We start from the raw sequence: 18,860 nt of genomic DNA on the forward strand, positions 1-18,860 counted from the left end.
TATTATTTTTGCTATAATTATACTATATTTATACTATATTACTAATTATTTTTACTATAATTTTTACTAATTATTACTATGTTTTTATATATATACACACACACATATGTGTATATATATAGAGAGAGAGAGAGAGAAAGTATGTAATATATATACAAATGTGTATATTTGATTGCTAGCTATAGGACTAAAAAACAGTATGGTCCTGGCATAAAAAAGACACACAGATCAATGCTATTAAATTCCCTCCAGATCCCCTTCTGCTCCAATGTCACTGACTGCAATCTGGTATTGTCCTTCTCTATAATGTTTCTACATATGTAAGTTGTAAAAATGTAGTAGTATTTTGTGTGTTTTTTATACTTTCTATACATGGTATTATGCTGAATGTAGTTTACTGAAACTTGATATTTCTCTCAACATTGTGAGATTCGTTTCATTTTTAGCAAACCCATCTATAATAGTTGCCATGTGCCAGACACTGTTCTAAAAACTTGACAAATGTTAGCAGTCCCATGTGGTAGCTGTTGTTGTCATCTTGCTTTACAAATGGAGAAGCTCAGGCACAGAGTGATTAAGTAACCGTCTAAGCCATCGAGAAGTGAAGAAACTGTTGAGACCTATACCTCTCATTCCTTCATTCTTCACTATTGTATTATACTGCATTTTACAGATAGACCAGAGTTTTAAAAAATTGTTCTTATCCTTTTCTCTCTCTCCCTCTCTTTCTGTTTTCTCATCACAAAGCTGTTAACTGGCTTATACATGACTCATAGTATATTGAGAGTTTCCATCTAGGAGTAGAATTTCAGAATTAGAGGGTATGTGGATTTTAGCCTCACCAGATATTACCAAATTCTTTTCCAGAGTGTATGCAAGGACTTATAGACCTAAGAGCAAGATATACGAGTTCTCCCTACTGCACAGACTCACTGACATTTGGTACTGCCTTGGTTTGGCAATAGACCTACTCATTGACCCAGCAGTCTTACTTTTGGGAATTTATTCTAAAGAGTCAACAGCATACACACACACAGCGATGTATAAGGTGACTTATTGAAGCATTGTTTGTAACTGCATATATTAAAAGAAACCCAAATTTCTTAATAGAGGATGAGTTAAATAAGTTTTGCTCTATCCATAGAATTAAATTAATGTGTAGCCATTAAAAAATATGGAAGATTTCCATCTACTGGTAAGGAAAGATTACTGAAGTGTATCCTTAAGTTCAAAAAAGCAAGGCACAGAATTGTCTGGCTGGCTCAGTGGGTGGAACATGCAACTCTTGATCTCAGCGTTGTAAGTCCAAGCCGCGCATTGGGTGTAGAGATTACTTCAAAAAAATCTTAAAAAAAAAAAAATCAAGGCACAGTACATTGAATATAATGTGATGTCTTTTATCTGAAAAAAGAGGGAGAAAAATAAGAGTATGTGTGTAATTGCCCAAAAGTGATAACCTGGAGAGTAGGTTAGAACGGGGTGGACAGAACACGAGGATGAGGATGTGCACGTTTTTGTATTGTTCCATTTTTATAACCATGTGATTTCACTAACAAGTCAAAAAGTTAAATTGGAAAAAAAATGCCAATCTTATTGGTGTGAAAAGGATCTCAGTGTGGTTTTATTTGCATCCTCCACATCACTGGTAAGTGAGCTTGTATTTATCAGTAATTCAAGTTGATTCTCTGTGATTTGCCAATTTGTTACTTTTTATCCTTTTTTCTATAAGGTTATTTGTCTTTTTCTTATTGATTTGAGGAAGTTCTTTATATATTCTAGATAATAGTATGTTACCATGTATAGCTTTTGCAAATATCTCCTCTTAGAAGACATTTAAATATTGCCCCTGGGGAATCTTTGGATCCTCAGAAGTTTTGAGTTGTTAGTGTTTACTATTTTGTTCCGTGTTTTAGCATATTGTTTTTTAAAAGAACTCCTGGCCTACTTATGAACTTATGTCCCAATTTGATACTTATATAATTTCCATAATTACATTAGTACTAGTTATGGTTATTATGATTTTATAATAAGGCTTGATATTGTACAGGTCAGTTCCTTCCACAGCATTCTTCTGATATCTTGAGTTCATAGATTATTTGGGGTAGAATGGACACGTTCATGATACTGAATTTTCTTCATAATTACACTTAAATCTAACAACCATAATCGTACTCTGTGAGTAGACATTTGGGGCTTCTTTGTTTCAATTTATTATGAAGTATGTGGCAATGAATTTTTAGCCTTGAAATGAAAGGGAGGAAAATCCAAGTTTACCCAAGAAAATTGGGTACCTTCTAAAATTTTTAAAAAATATGACACGCCCTTGAGTCAGGAAGAAAATGAATCTAAGCTGCGTCTTGTGGAATAATATTTTCTTGGAAACACAGGTTCTTCCTATTTTTGATGAGATTTCCTTCTCGACTTAGTGCCACAAACATGACTCATAGTCACTTAAGTCCTACACGTAGAGACTACAAAACATGAGTTACTCAGCTTTTCTTTTCCAAAATTACACACAACAAACCAAAACTACTAACCAACAAACTGTGTTGAAACAAAAAAGGTGAAAACCTAGGGGATTTTCTTATTTTACTAATACCATTGAAATGGGGAGAGATGATGTACCTTTATTTATTACCAACTTAGACCTATAATAAAAGTTGATTTTCTCAAAAACTTTCTAATAGTCCGTTGAGAAAGTTATGGTGTCATCCATTACTTTTCTTTTCATCTCGTGGTTGAGAAAATATTTGCTTTTTCCTCCCTTCTTTTATAAGATTGATTGATTTCTCCTTCTCCTCCTCCTCCTTTTTTTTAGAGAAAGTGGGGGAAGGGAGAGGCAGAGAGAGAATCTTAAGCAATCTCCACATCCAGTGTGGTGCCTGTGCCACAATCAAGAGTCAGACGCTTAACCGACTGAGTGACCCGGGTGTCCTTATTTCTTTCTTTTCAGAAAGAAACATAGGTTCAGAGCCTTGCTGCTTTGTTCTCTTTGTGTGGTCTTGGGAGGCTAATCTTCATCATCCTCATCTCTATCATTATTACTCTTAGTCCTACTTATAAGACTTGTCTATGATAGTCCAACTTTCAAAGTGAAGATTCCCTTCTGTACGTGACTCCTAAAATTATCTTTCTTAAATAAAATAATTTTCATTCATTACTAGGTTAACTTTTAACCTGTTTCTCTTGGAATAAAATTTAAAGTATAATCTAAACCAGTAATTTAAAATCTTGTTTATTTCAGTTTTCTACAGCTATATTTTATATATTATGATTTTATTTTATTTATATCTAAATCATTTTATGTGGCTCATACCCTCCTTCTTCTCCCCTAATATTACATCATAGATTCCTTGAAATAAATTTTAGATCCTAAATGTTTAAGAAGAAAGTTGTCTGTGTAGACCTATCTCAGTCTCTGACAACTAACTTTTCAACGTGCTCAACTGAGTGGTCTTCAGTAAAATCAGAGGTCTAATTAAGATGCCTTGGATGGCACCTCAGATGGATACGACCCTACAGCGGTAGATGCATTTACTGCAAGACTGCAATGAGGTCAACAAAGATCAACTTTACGGGGAATATAAAGCCCTTGAAGCCAGTAACTCTTTTGTTATTCATTACGGCCCTAGCACCTAACATAATACCCGGCACATATGAAATATGCAGTAGAAACTTGTTGATTGACAACAATATTGTACTGTAATCATCAAACTTACTAAGAGTCTAGAACTTAATGATTCTGACCACTGAAAAGAAAGGAGAATTACGTAACGTGATAGGGGTGCTGATTATCACTACAATGGCAATCCGACTGTAGTATATAAATGGATCAAATTAACATGTGTACAATGGCATATGTCAAATATGTTAAAAAAAGAAAAACACTTGTTGAATGGAAGAATTATCAAAAGAGATTTTTCTTGATGAGGCCAAACCAAGATAGGCAGGCACTCCAGGCAGGCTGATTTACTTAGTGGAGGACAAGGAAAATAATTTCCTCATTAATTAAAAAAAAAGTACGCAGAAATGATTTTAACTTAGTCCACTTTCATTGGCCCAGGCAGTCAATGTAAAGAAGGAAAATTCAGAGGAGAAGGCTTTGTACTTTTCTGAACTTCTCCCATTCTCTCTGAATTTTCTTATGTGATTTGCCAAACCAGACAAAGTTTGGGGAAGTGCATTGATTAGTTTCAGAATTTGGTGGCATAAATTGCACTGTGCTATGCATTATTTATTGTCAGAATTTTGACTATAACAGAGTGAGCTTGTTGCAAAAATGACAGTGGTCAGTGCTATGCAGAACCATTTTTAAAAAGATTTTTATTTAGTTATTTGAGAGAGCACGAGGGAGAGAGCCTGAGCAGGGGGAGGGACAGAGGGAAAGGGAGAAGCAGGCTCCCCACGGGCCTCGATCCCAGGACCTTGGGATCATGACCTGAACCTGAGCCAAATGCAGACGCTTAACCCACTGTGCCGCCCAGGTGCCCTCAGGACTGTTTTTAAATTTCTTCATGAAAGTGCTGTCAGGTTTCATGAAAGCAGGATGAATTCACTGTTTTCCAGGTTGGTTAAGAAGTTGTGTCTTGAAACCTGAGCTACCTGACACCATGAGTCTGGCTTTTTTCCCAAAGTTGTTTTAGCTTCTCGTAGAGCTTCCCATGCAAGTGCTTATCAGAATGCCCATATTTCAGTTCTGAACCTTGAACTCTTTTCACCTAGACCCAGTGCTAGTGCTCTGGGGAAAGCAGGAGGTCCCTGTAACTGGTGTCGTGTCCCTGCGGTGGAGGCTGTGACCTCTGTGTGCGCCTGACCACTGCCGACTCGGGTTGAGGTGTTGAGCTCTTGGGCCTTGCTCATGCCAACCTAAAAGGTCCACATTTTCCTACACTGTGGACGGGGAGAGCCCTGGTACTCTTAGAGGGTGGGAAAGCCTTCTCTGTTCTCCTTGGGAAGAAAGAGGAGCCAGGGTGGATGGCAGTCAGGTCCCTAAGTATGGTACCGTGTGAGACAAGCTAAGCGTCCTTTGGCCTTGGGAGGCCATGAGAGCACGCGGCAGGAGCTCCCCATTCCTAGCTCACCTCTGTTTTTCAGAAAGGCTGTATGTAATAGGCAGGTTGAGAAATCTCACCTATTACTTTCTTATTTTATTTCATCATAAATAACTTTGCAATTCCTTAGTGTTGTTATAATGATGAAAGGAGGTGATTCCCACCTTACTGAAAACCTCCCAATTTCCTATTTTAAGAAAATGTTGTAAGCCTGGTGCAATGACTACATGTCTCTTGAACCTCAGACAAGCAGGTGTGGTCTGTGTTGTAATGGTCTAGCTGAGTGACTGAAGAGAGGTTCGGGCACCGGATTTGCATGGGGAAGAAAGTATAGTGTCTTGTGGCAGTCTTTCCAGTCAAAGCTCTCTGGGTCCAACTAGGTTGGAACATCTGTTCTCGGTACAAGATTTTCCTCCAGAGTATCCTTGTTCCTGGAATGGGATTTCCACCAGAAGGTCAGTGCCATTGGCTGGAAATCTTGGAAATCTTTGCCAATCTTCCCTAAAATGTATTTGGCTCATTGCTGAAATTGCATGTTGAGCCTGAGGACATCACTTTTGTGGCCCTTTTATCTCCTGCTTGATGTTGTTTACCAGTCTGGTAACAAAGACAGTGGATGCAGGCAAGGGAGGGCATCCTCATAGGACAATTGTCGTGAGCTGTGGTGTGGGGTCTGGGCTCTTACTTGGAATGGGTTTTCGTTTCCTCCAGTTCCATCTTTCCAGAGGGGTAGGTGAGAGCAGGAATGGACAGAGTTCATGCGGCTGACAGATTTCCCTGTTGCTGCTACTCCTGGACGACTCCTCTTGAAATGGCCAGGAAGATGCTTGACTTCTGGGAAAGAAACGGCTACTTTTGCTAAACCCAGAAACTGTTATCTGAACCAATCTTCACATTGCAAAGAGATTGATTGGCTGATGTCAAAACGAAATACATGCCGGGCAACAAGACAGCGATTACCGTTGCCACCACTCGCATTTCTGTCAGACCCAGTGGTTTATAAAGTGCTTTGTGTTACCTGATTTGACCCTTCTGTCAACCCCACGGGATATTATTTCTGTGTTTTATCAGTCTTAGAGGTCATCATAGTTTGACTTTTTGAAGGTCATGAAGTTGGCAAATCAGGGCTACGTTCTAAACTGCTGATTGCTGACTAAATCACAAGATCATTCCAAGGCTCCAGAGTGTCCAAGGTGGGAATCACTGCTTGCGATACATGGAAAGAGTAAAATCATTTCTTACCGTCGGTGAGATCACACAGCAGAAACAAAAATAAAGCTGTTACGTTGCGTGGTCCCAAGTCAGATCTAGAAACTTATCTAAGCTGGAAGCCCAGGGAGGAAAGCTTCTTAAAGAAGGCAGAGCTGGGATGTCCCTTGAAGAATGGAGGAGATTTGGGAAGCTCTGGGAAGATGGAGGGGAGAAGTATCCCGCGAGGCCATGGGCTTTGTCATGGGCACACTGCTGGGGCTTGCCACCCGCTGGTGGGCTATCTTTCACTCAAAGCAGGTAGCTCAAGTTTTTTCAGCTACCAGGATGCCGGATTATAGTTTCTTTTTAATGAAAGAAATGCTCCCCTGTCATTGTCTTGCCCCCTCGAAATGCCCTCAGAAGGGACAGTGCCCCAGGACCTGCTACTAAAGAGTGTTTGCTTTGCTTTGCTCCAATGTCATGGAATCAACAGCTCTTCGTTTCTCTGAAGTGACCACTGGTTTCTTCAAAATTGCCTCCTCTGGAACTCGGTTAAGAAAACTTAAATGGGGGCGCCTGGGTGGCTCAGTCGGTTGAGTGTCTGCCTTTGGCTCAGGTCATGATCTCGGGGTCCTGGGATTGAGCCCCGCGTTGGGCTCCCTGCTCGGTGGTGGGGAGTCTGCTTCTCCCTCTGCCCCCCCCCCCCCCACGGCTTGTGCTCTCTCTCTCACTCACTCACGCTTTCAAATAAATAAATAAATCATCTTAAAAAAAAAAGAAAACTTAAATGTGCATCTTATAAGTAAGTATGGCGAATGGAACTTCTTGTGGCAGTTCACAAAGCGTTACAAGATGGCCTCAAAATCCCCATGTGTTTCCCGTGACAGGTTTGTGATTCTTACCCTACTGAACTGTATGTTCCCAAATCGGCCACGGCACACATCATTGTGGGGAGTTCCAAATTCCGGAGCAGACGGCGATTTCCTGCCCTTTCTTACTACTATAAAGATAACCACGTAAGTCTCAAGGCATGCTTTTGTTTTATGCTTTGCTTTTCTTGTTTTATCATAAACAGGCATTTTCTAGTGGCCTTCTGCTCTGTGTGTGTGTGTGTGTGTGTGAATTCTTAAAGGTATGTGGCTCTTGCTGTGTGTGGTATTACACAACACAACTCTGCTTAAACTCTTACCTCAGGTAGAAGTTGACCTTTCATGTATATTTGATAATAAAGTAATGGGATACTGTCAGAAAATACCTAAACCTAATCAGCCAAGTGAGTACCTGTCCTTTTCTAAGTGGTCACCTTGGGAAGCTCTGTGTTCATTGAAACCGTGCTAGAGATTCTTTGAAATACCTGCTTTAGAAAAGCTTCTAGAATCCATGGCACCTTCTTCTTTTTTTTAAATGGCACACTCTTGAGCGTCCTCGGTATAAGAAATCTTTGTTTATGAATGGAGAACAGGTTTTATTTTTAAATATTACTTATAAGGGGCACTTTGGTGGCTCAGTCAGTTAAGTGTCTGATTCTTTTTTTTTTTTTTTTAAGATTTTATTTATTTATTTGACTGAGAGAGACAGCCAGTGAGAGAGGGAACACAAGCAGGGGGAGTGGGAGAGGAAGAAGCAGGCTCCCAGTGGAGGAGCCTGATGTGGGGCTCGATCCCAGGACCCTGGGATCACGCCCTGAGCCGAAGGCAGACGCTTAACGACTGAGCCACCCAGGTGCCCCAAGCGTCTGATTCTTGATCTCAGCTCAGGTCTTGATCTCAGAGTCATGAGTTCAAGCCCTGTGTTGGGTTCTATGCTGGGTGTGGTGCCTACTTAAAAAAGAATGACTTATAAAAGCTATGATTAGATTTGTCTGCAGCTAACAGAGCCTCTAAATAACAGTGCCTTAAACAGGATAGAACTTTATTTTCTCTCATAAAACTTCAAAGGTGGGCAGTCCAGGCCTGGAGTCCTGGTTGTCCGTTACTCAGCGCTCAGACACCCGAGCCCCTGCCCCTTTCTGCTCTGCCTTCCCTTGCCTTCCATCCTCATCGAGTGGTAGGTAGGGATGACTTTAGTACCAGCCATCATTTCCACACAGCAGCAGGGGCAGGAGGGCTCCCGGGCCCTCCCAACTTTCTGGGGAAGGCTCCTAAAACTGCCTCGAGACACCTGTGCTCACATCCCGTTGGTCAGAACTGTGCAGGGCAGGCGAGAAAATACACTCTCATGGGTAACCGTGTGTAAATTACTCAAATTCGTGGTTCCATGTCTGTGAAGGACAAGAAAACAAATTTGGGGAGCCAAGAATGGTCTTTGCCACCCACTTTAGAAGTTATTTGACTTTGGCCAGATGGAGAGTTTGGTTTTCAAACTAGATGATATAGTTTTGGAATCAAATGGAAATTCACAGCCATAAACAATTGCAACTGATATGTGTGAGTGTGCATGCACACATGTGTGTCCACGGACAAGGGAGGAAGGTAGGGTCTGCATCCCATTCTAAGAGGAGGTTTCCAAAAATACCTTGAGCAATGCCGTCTGCACCCAAGTAAGCTTACGGCCTTCTGCGCTGCCTGCCTTGGAGGCAAATACCCATTGAGCAGTGTAAGTGCCCTTAATTGAAAGGATATAAATTGTCTCACTTTTAGTTACACTCACTGCTCTGAAATGGGGTCTGAAAAAGGCAAGTATATTATTAATGTTCTGTATTACTTGACTCCAACTATATTGCAACTTATACAGAACCAGAGCAGTGGTGAAAGAAAGATGTGAATTTCTTAAAAAAATAAAAAAGATGGAGTGAATAGGGAATTTCATGACATTATATTTAAAATTAGGATGCCAGTAGCATTGACACTTCTTGTAACATCCATCGATAAAGAAGTAAAAGAGGGAGGATCTTTTATCCTTTTATTGTTAAGAGGTGAAGGTGGGTGCTGGGGATTTAAGAAGTGAGTGTAGTGTCTATCCAACTTCTTTTCTTTCTGTTTTGATATTCTTGAGAAAAGAGATTTTTTCTTGGTCAGTGTGAGTATTTAGAAGGGCAAGTGTGTGATGTCTTAGAAGTCTTAGCAATTAGACCCCAGAAGCTCTTCACCTGCTGGCCTTGGCCTCTCATTGTCCCATTNCTGCTCCTGTTTGCTAGTCGGGACTTGATCTCCAGGCTTGAAAATGAATCATGCAGCCCTCAGTTATAGTTGAAAATAACTGATTTCCTGTAGTTACAACTTTAAGGAAGACAATGCCTCATGTTTTAGCTCTTCTTACAGAGTACAAAATAGAGATGTATTTCTGAGCATTGCTCGTTGAACCGGTTACGCCAGGGAAACAGTTCCTGTGCCCCGACATGTGGGCATGCCTTCCCACCCCGCCCCGCCCCCAGCCCCAGGAACTAAACTCTGTCCTGCGTGGAGCACAATGATCCATTTTGTGTTTTATGACAACATTTAGGTTTTAATATCAAGGTTCATGATGTAAATGCTTCTGATGCATCTAAGGATTTTTCTAAAGGGAAATACTGTCAAGGGTGGATTTCTGTGGTTAAATGGACGATGTGTGAGATAACAAAGCAGCAGTTCATGCTGTCATTGCTCCGGAAAACTCATATATAAACCAGGCAGTCTTCCATAAAAAAGTAAACAGATAGGAAAAAAAAAGTAAACAGGTAGACTATATAAATTTGCTGATCTTTCTTCCGTGTTGTGATTTTAGACATTTTGGACTTCAGACTATGTATTCCTCATCCGATGAAACTTAATGCTTGGGAATAAGAATATCCTCTCTTTTAGTTAAACTATCATTCCTCACATATCATTTTGTTATCCTTTTGCTGGTGAGGTGGCTTGGCTAACGTGTGGGAGTGCGATCAGTAGTTCGATTACAACACGAAATGCACATCGTTGCGTGAGCTAGAAGTCCTGGGGAGAATCCTTTGCTATAAATGCCCCTGCTGAGGGTACGTCATTCCTTTCGGATCAGCTTTTATGATAGGTGGTGTTATCACTTCCTAGTCACTTGTTGGTGAGATGAGGATTCCTGCCCTAGGGTTCCAGGGAAGGCAGCACACATGACAGCAGACACTGGGCAGAAGTGGTTCAGTGGTTTCTGAGTTTTGTACACTCACTTCCCAGGGGAGGAGGACACGGCGTGCCACGCGGGGCACCCAGGGGTGGCACTCAGGAATGGAGTGAACCAGCAGGGACTGGGGGAGGCCGGCTTTGTAGTGACCTCAGGTTCCTACGGGAGGAGCTGCATCCAGTCTGTAGGGAGGGTCAGCCTGGGGCTTATCCATAGGAGCAGTGGGGAAAGGGGCACTTCCTCTTGGTCATTTGAGGCTCTCCCAATTTTACTAATGTCAAGGGCAGCCCAGAATAAAAATTTTAGGCCTTGAACTGCACAGGGGTTATACAGAGATTGCAGAGATGGATAAATTGTAAATGTCATTTACATTTGGAAGCCTCTGTGTGTTTGTTACTTACCAGCCCTTGTAATTGCCACATACTTTGTTCTTTCTTCTTATACGTTTCAATTATTTTTAAGAAAGCAGTTTTGCTTTAAATGGTTAATCGTGCCATCTCCCAAATTCACAGTACAAGTCTCTGGGAAACCAAACTCTGTAAGATTTCCAAAGAAGTGATTTCCCTTAAGAAAAATACAGACCTTTTCTCTTCCTTTTATAAGTAATGTTTATTGAAACTCACTATGTGTTAGGTACAGTTCTAGGAAAATTATAAACCTTATCGCACCCTGTAGTTTTGAGATTCTTATCCTCATATTGTAAATGAGAAAACCAAAGTTCAAAGACAATAGGTCGGTTACCCATGATCATATACCGAGTAAAAGCAAACTGTGGATTGAAAGCCAGACCTTCTTGGATGCCACATCTTAATTCTCTCTCATGCCTCCTGACTTATTTCCATACCTGGGTGCCATATTATTTTGGTTAAGAATCCAGGATCAGAAAATGTTGTGCCTGGATGAAATTTCTGGCTTCCCTAATTATTAGCTGTGTGACATCGAGCAAGTTACTTCACCTCTCTGTGCCTTGGTTGCCTCATTTATAAAATGGAGCAAATCATAGATCTTCCTGTATATGGTAATTGAGAAGGTTAAATAAAAAGAACACAAAGTTTTCATGATAGTGCCTGCCACGTAATAAGCGTTCAAAAAATGTCGGGTATTTTAATTACTAATAGCGTTGTAAACAACGGGCTCTTGCGACAGTTTACCACAAGTTTACCTGTTACCTGACCGATGACAGACATCAGCTCTCAGGTGAACGACATCAGTGAGAAAGGCTGCCATGTGTAAGGGTAATATTCTCTTAACAGCGGGACCATCTGGGGTCTGTACCAGGGGAGCAAAAGCACTTCAAGGCTACTTACTGCTCCAGACAAAACTGGTAACTCTGTATCAGCACCAAGGCAATGAAGAATTCCATGTAGAGTATACCTATAGGTTATTAAGAAAATGTCACTACAAAATATTAAAACGTAGTTGGTTTAACCTAACTGGCTTAGTTTATTGACCACATTTCATCGTGTAACTGTTCTGATTTAACCCTTCACTTAAACCAGCTGCTCTCAGCCTGCAGGTAATTACTGATGGTCATGGTCATTCCCTGGCTTCGGTGCATAGTTGCAGTCCCACTGGTTTAGGGAGTTCACGTGTGGTGTGTGCGGGCTCAGACAAATTCTCACCATGTAAATGATTTCCTTCCCGTCCAACTCTTCGGAGAGCCTAAGAAGTTCCCCGGTGGTAGCTGCAGTAACTAGTCTCTCTTTAACCCCGATGCGGTATCAGATCGAAGCAGCTCAGAACTGTTCTCTCAGCGGCCAGCTTCCCCCAGGGCAGGGGGCAGAGCCGAAAGAAACAGAACCCACAGGCGAAGCACTAAGAAAGCCCTCTGGGGCGATTTGCTTTCTGTCCATCGAAGCTGCCTGCCTTTCGTTCCCAGCCGTCCTGTGGTCCCCGCCATTGCTTTGCCTTTTTCCACCAGGACCTCCCTCTTGCCGGCTGTCCTCACCCGGCTTCAGGCCCCCCAGTCCCTTTCTCTCCATGCTGCAGGTGCACTTCTGCCAGTGATTCAAGAGTTCCACACCCTTGGAGCAACCCTGCTGCCCCTTTGCTTTGCTTGCCACTGTCCCATGTACTTCCCTCCTGGATTCTGAACCTGGCTGCAGGGCCCAGAGTTCTTTTTTTTTTTTTTTTTTTTTAGATTTATTTATTTATTTGAGAGAGGGGGAGAGAGTGTATGAGTGAGTGGGGGAGGGGCAGAGGAAGAGAATCCCATGCAGACCCCTTGCTGAGCACAGAGCCTGACATGGGGCTTGATCCCACAACCCTGAGACCATGACCTGAGCTGAAGCCAAGAGTCAGATGCTCAACGGACTGGGCCACCCAGGCACCCCAGAGTTCTAGACTGACCTCAGTGACTGCCCTCGCTGTTACAGAATGCTACTGGAACTCTCTGGCAGTGGCCCAGTTACACGTCTAGCTGTTCTGTGGTTCTTGGACTTGCCAGGGGGTCCTCAGCTGACGGATGGTATAGTTAGTGACAAACATCCCCACCTTCTTCAGTGAGGAGGACCGAGGCTTCCTTTTTTCCCAGAGAAACCCAAACCCTAGCTAAGTTGTCCTGGGTTGAACTTAGGGACAGTTAAGTGGTGCTTGGACTCAGAGCTGGGCTGGCCCTTTGTGGATGGAGTCCTGAAGGCAGGCACCCTCAGCAGGCTCTGCCATGACCATTTTCAGGGAGTTCGCCCTCCTTCGCCCGCCCACCTGCCTGGAGAGAGGGCTCTCCCCCCCCCCCCATCCTCCCGCTCCCTCCATCCTCTCACCGAGTGAACTCACAGGCTCAGTGTAGATTCTTGGAAAGAGTCATTGCTTTAAGTGTTAAAATAAAATCTAGGTCCCTAAAAAGTACTTTGCCACAAAAGTGTAAGTTTTACAGCTGCGAGGATGTATCCATACTTCCCCACTCAGAGCCCAGGGAAAGGTTTACACTGCTGTTATGCGTTGTCTGACAATGCAGTGCACTCTGTCAGAACTGCAGACTAGGGCAATGGCAGAAGAGAACGCAGACCGATTCCAGAGGAACCCACTGCTCCTAACTCACTGGGGGCAGCCTGGGGGTGTGCCTGCTGTCCTGGGTGGCCTTTCATCACGGCGGACACTTCCCCATTTAGGATTAGAATTGGCTTTTAGTATTTGTGATGTTTCCAGATTAGCTGGTAAAAACTGATGGAAAGCATTGCACAATAATTTATTATTATTATTTTTTACTACTCTTGCTATTAACGTATCCTGTAAATTTTAGGATAGTTATTTACATTATATTTCCACCTTTAGCAGGAAAATGAAATAATACCAGTGAAAGGAAAAGTAGTCTATTTAAATAGCTTTATATTTCATAATTTAGATCCTATCTAAACATCCATATTCACCCCTAATTTCTTAGGCAGAGAAACTTTGCACTGCTTGCCCTTGTAGTGGTTTCTCTGGCCTGAATTGAAAAGAAACCAAGCTCGAGGTTTGGAAGGCATGCAGATGCTTCCACAAGCTGGCTCGGGGTGTCCATGAACCAGGGGCTTGTTGCTGGGGACGCGGTCTCGAGGTGTCTGTGGGAACTGACGCTTGCCGTGTCCCGCAGGCGTCCATCTGCCGGAGCAGCCAGCCCCTGTCCGGCTTCAGTGCCCGGTGCCTCGAGGACGAGCAGATGCTCCAGGCCATCAGGAAAGCCAATCCGGGAAGCGACTTCATTTACGTCGTGGACACTCGGCCTAAAGTAAGTGTCGCCGTTCCCGTGCATGTCCTTGCAGGCCTGAAGCATGAACTTGGAGACGAGGCAAAGGTAAATGGACTGTCGTCCCCACTCCGGGTGCCTCATCGGCAGTGGGGCTGTTCCCCTTTGTATAGTCAGGATGGGGCCGCCCTGCTCGGTGGAGTGTTTCTCCGCGCGTGAGTGTGTTTGCATCTGTGAGTTTCCATGGGTGTTGTACACCCCTCATCACATCTGGTCCTTTCAAGAGTTCCCCCACTCCTAGCATCGTGCTGGGTGCACAGTGCACACAACCAATAAGGGTGGTTTAATTTTGGAGCTTTCTCTCCTAAATACACCAAATGATTTTTTAGTTTGTTTCTAAAATGGCCTTTTCTGCTCTGACAGTAAGAAATTACCGCGGAGCTCCCACAGTTCCATTTTTGTGAGGTGTTCAGCTATACTAGTTCAAATGCAACTTGCAGCGATCTGTGACTTGGGAAGATTTACAATATATAATGTCAAAAACATAATCGTAAAATAATATGCATGCCATTGTGTTTATGTCAAATAAAACTACAGGCATATAAAAATTTCTATTAAAATAAAAGAATATCTGGAAGGATTAATGCCAACCCGTTAAAATTCCGTGGAAACGGGAGGATTTAGAGAGGTAGAGAACTTTCTGCATGTCTCTTGTTTGAAAATATTTTAATATGCATGTATTCATATACTGATTTTATAATTTAATAAGACAGACAACAGGAAATAATGGATCTAGTTGTCAAGGGCTAAGCCAAGTCAATCTTGCAGGGTTGCTCCCATACAGATTTCCATTTTTTTCAATGACCGTTAGTGTTAGGTCCAATTTAATTTCCTGTTTCATTGCTTAGACCCACTTCTTTGTAAACCGGTCAACAAAATGAATCCTCAGAGGGGTGTGCCAGTGAGTACCTGGAAACCAGGTCACCTACAGGTGCATGGAATGTATCAGACAAAATGCGATAACAAAGCAAAATGGCCTTCCTCAACATATTTGGCGTTACAGTTTCTTGCCAATAACGAAAACGTACCTGGACCTCTGCCTGAAGAAAGAGAGAAGTACATGAGCCCATCTCTCCAGATGGGTATGGAAAAGTGCCCAAGATCTACTAGTAAGCCCCAAGAGTGAGACACGGAAAATATGGATAATGTCATCCCACTTACGTAATAATAATTATAAAAATTATGTATTATTCTATGCATTGAAAGAATCTGGGGGTGTGTATGCCAAGCCGTTAACAGTGGTTTTTCATGTGGGGTAAGAGGAGGATTTTACAAAATTGTTTACTTTATAATAATTATAGTTTGAAAATTTTTAAACATGAAAAGTTTAAAAGAGCATGAGGATCTTAAATGTTAAACATAGTTATCATATAGCCAACAATCTTACTCCTAATTTGAGAGAAATGAAAACCTGTGTCCACCAAAAACTTATCTGTGACTATTTCTTCATAGTTAATAATAGCTTAAAAGTAGAAACAACCACATGTCCATCAACTGAGAATGAATTAATAAGATGTGGTGGATCCATTCAATGGCATCTTATTTGGCTATAAAAAGGAGTGCAGTCCTGATACGTGCTACAACGTGGATGAGCCTTGAAAATGTATTTAGTGAAAGAAGTCAGTCACAGAGGCCCATGCATTCCTTTTATGTGATTTTATGTGTATGATTCCTTTTATGTGAAACGTCCAGAAGAGAGATCCATAGAGACAGAAGGTAGGCTGGTGGTTTGTTGCCTTGGGCTAAGAGGATTGGAGGAAGTGGGGGTGACCGCTAATGGGTATAGGGTTTCATTTTGGGGTGATTAAAATGTTCTAGAAATAGATCGTGGTGATGGTTACACATCTCTGTAAATATACCACACAGCACTGAACCGTGCAGATGAATTGTATGGCCTGTGAGTTATATGCCAAAGAAGCAATTTTTGAAAGAAGCATAAGGACGCAATTTCTTGTGCACACGTTAGAACAGGGAGCAGGAAGTATGGCCAACAGCCCCAATCGCTTAAAAGTATATACTGATGTGAAGAATAGGTACCTATAGACAGTCTATACTCGTGGGCCTTATGAGAGTTGAGAATTGGATATTATCCATTATGTAGACATTCCGCCCCTGGCAGTTTTCAATGCTTCTCTGAGCCTCATTTCATTAAATACTGTGATTCGTGACTTGGTTCCCTTAATCTGATGTTTTCCTAGTGTAAGATCAGCGGTCTAGTCATGCCCTCGACCTCCCACAGTCCCGTGCTCCTGACGGAAGTGCAGTTGTGGGATACATGGGGGCGGGGGGGGGGGCGGCGGCAAAGGAGTCCCTCTCAGATAAGATCAGCAAATCAGTCCCGGAGATCAATGATAAAACCCGTGTTCCAGCTAGGTCCCATTCTAGCAGATGATACGTAGAAGATTCTCTTCCTTTTAGGTAATCTGAAAGCAACACACACTGGTAAGAATTTCAAATGGAGAACAAAACAAAAACAAAACAGAGCTGCTCTGCTGGCAGATTTTCACTTGAAAGATACCAGAAGCCCTCTGACTTTACTGTTCTCTTTGGATGTGTGCTTTTCCCTCTGGCTGATTGCACGGTCACCCCTCTCTTCTGACCTTGACTGTTCGTACCTCTCGTGTAAGTAAAGTGCAGCTGTTTGGAATTTCCTCGTGACCAGAGGTGGATTCAAGCACGCCTGCACCTTGGGCACATGTACGGAGCCCGAGGTAAGCACAGGAAGGGCAGGGGCTTTCCTGAATGGGGGTGCCCTTCTCCTGTCCTGTGTTCCCAGGTTTAACTAAAGCCAGACGGATTCACCTACTGATCCCAGTGTGTACTGTGCCGCGTAAACCTTCCGGAAAATGTGGCCACTGTTGAGCCAGGCGTATTCCGGATTTAAAATGGATTATTCCAGAGGATTTGATTTGAAGGGTATATTTAGCACTAGGCGTGTTTACTTGAGGCGATAAGAAGTTTGATGCCAATCCGTGAAAGAAAACCGGTGTCTCATCGACGTGCCCTGTTCTCGTATTTGCTCACGCATCCACACACTTCACCTGGGGTTTAAACTCTCTGCTTAGACCTTTGTTCTTTTCAAGAACAAGTCTGTTGATTTTCAGTTCCCCAGTGTTAGGCTTCCTTGGCAGGAGATGGAGCCTATGCTTGCTCTAGGTGGTGGGAGCGGGACATGGGGCCCTGCCTCAGGTTTGCTTTCGGGTTTAATTAAAAAGAGAAGGGATTAGGAGGTCTCTGGATCATTCCTGTCCTGGGAGCAAGGCTCGCCCCGTATGCTGCCTGTGGAGAGGAAAGCCTTCTGAATTGCTTGTTGACCTTTGAACACTGGGAGGCAGAGACCGTGAGGTCCTCAGCATGAATATCTGCTCAGAGCAGCCATGCCCTTGAGGCCATTCATTACTGCTGGGATTTGCTGCCTTAAGAAGGTAGGAAACAGTATCAGTGCAGTAGATGTTGAATGGTAAAATGAGAGGAACTAATTTTCTCTCAGCCTTGTCTATGACTTGTTACTTAAGTCTGGGACTTTGCCGAGCTTGTAAAAATGTTCGTTTAACTCTTACAATAATCCTGAAAATGAGATGTTTTCTTTTTATGGCTAGGGCTTAGATTTCGAGAGGTTAAATAATTTGCCCAGGGTCGCACAGTTCAGGGCAGAGCCCACGTGCCAGTCCAGGCTCACCTGTGGCCAAAACCTGTGCTCCTTCCTCTCGACCATGATGCTGTTCACAGAAGTCTCCAGGGGAGCCTTGTGTCCACATCAGCCTCAGGACGGTTGGCACCTCCGAGCACACACCTAGTGAAGCTGGAGACACAGAGCTGAAGAACCAACCAGAAGCTCATCCAGAGTCAGGCCAGGGCCAGAGGAGCCAGGAGGGCTCTGAGCTGGGCGCTGCTGCCAGCACCTCGGGAGGGAGCCCTGAGCAGTGCTGAGAAGGGGGGAGGTGAGACAGCCACCTGCCTCTGCTAATGGTCAGCCTTTTGTCCTTGCTCCTTCTCCAAAGATAGCTTTATGGTTAAGGTTTCTAATTGCACACTGTAAGCAGATTTTTAGTTGCATTACAGGATGTTGGATGTTTTGGTGTTTCTCTGGGATCAGTAATTAGGTGGTTTCTACTCACCAAATCCTGTGGGGGGGGGGGCAGAATCTGAGAGAATCCGTTGTAAAGACTGGGGTGCCTGAAAGAGGAGAATCTAGGACCTCCTCTTAGTGGGATGTGTCCCATCCTTGCTGATGGCCACCGTGGCTGTGAGCAGGGGGAAAGGGAATTGGAGAACAGCGGCGTTCAGGGGCAGTGGAGCAGTCTGCACTCCTGCTTGGTAGTGCAAGGATGGCGGGATTTCCTGTGGGTCAAGTGCACACTGAGGAAGGAAGGGCACAGGAGCCATCTCTGTAGTGTCTCTCCAGAGGGCTCGTCCCCTGGCGGTCCCCAGCTGCATGTGACTGTGGGGTGTTTGCTGGGGAGCGAAGTTGAGGGGATTGTGAAGAGGCTGAAGCCAGGGGGATCTCCCACATCAGTGACCTGTGTACCTTGTATCTACAAGAGCCCACGTGCATGCCCTAGGAGATGCAGCATTTGGACCCTTTCACCGAGAGGGCAGGGATGGCCAGTAAGTGTGATCCAAAAAGCAGTGACGTCAGTGGAGAGAGAACTGCAGTCCTGCCAGCCTTATAAAGAGATGTTTACCACTTACCCTCCTCTGTACCCCCCCATACCCCCCTAAAGCAGTACCTAGAAGAAAGAGGAACAGGAAGGGGATAGGAGAGCCAGCCCCTCACCTGTCCTCATAGCCTGTGATGAAGGAAAGAGATAATTTTTATCTAT

The 18,860-nt window shown here is 43.4% G+C and overlaps 1 protein-coding gene across 1 annotated transcript in view; it reads left to right on the top strand.

The window, feature by feature from the left end:
- MTMR7 (myotubularin related protein 7) overlaps positions 1-18,860 on the top strand; it is a 54,162-nt gene that overhangs the window by 2,801 nt on the left and 32,501 nt on the right. The window contains exons 2-3 of the mRNA XM_008710938.2: positions 7,130-7,258; positions 13,885-14,019. Coding sequence (XP_008709160.2) covers positions 7,130-7,258; positions 13,885-14,019 — 264 coding nt within the window. The remainder of the gene's footprint in view (positions 1-7,129; positions 7,259-13,884; positions 14,020-18,860) is intronic.

Source organism: Ursus maritimus, unplaced genomic scaffold, assembly GCF_017311325.1.
Source record: "Ursus maritimus isolate PB19 unplaced genomic scaffold, ASM1731132v1 scaffold_28, whole genome shotgun sequence".
Lineage (NCBI taxonomy): Eukaryota > Metazoa > Chordata > Mammalia > Carnivora > Ursidae > Ursus > Ursus maritimus.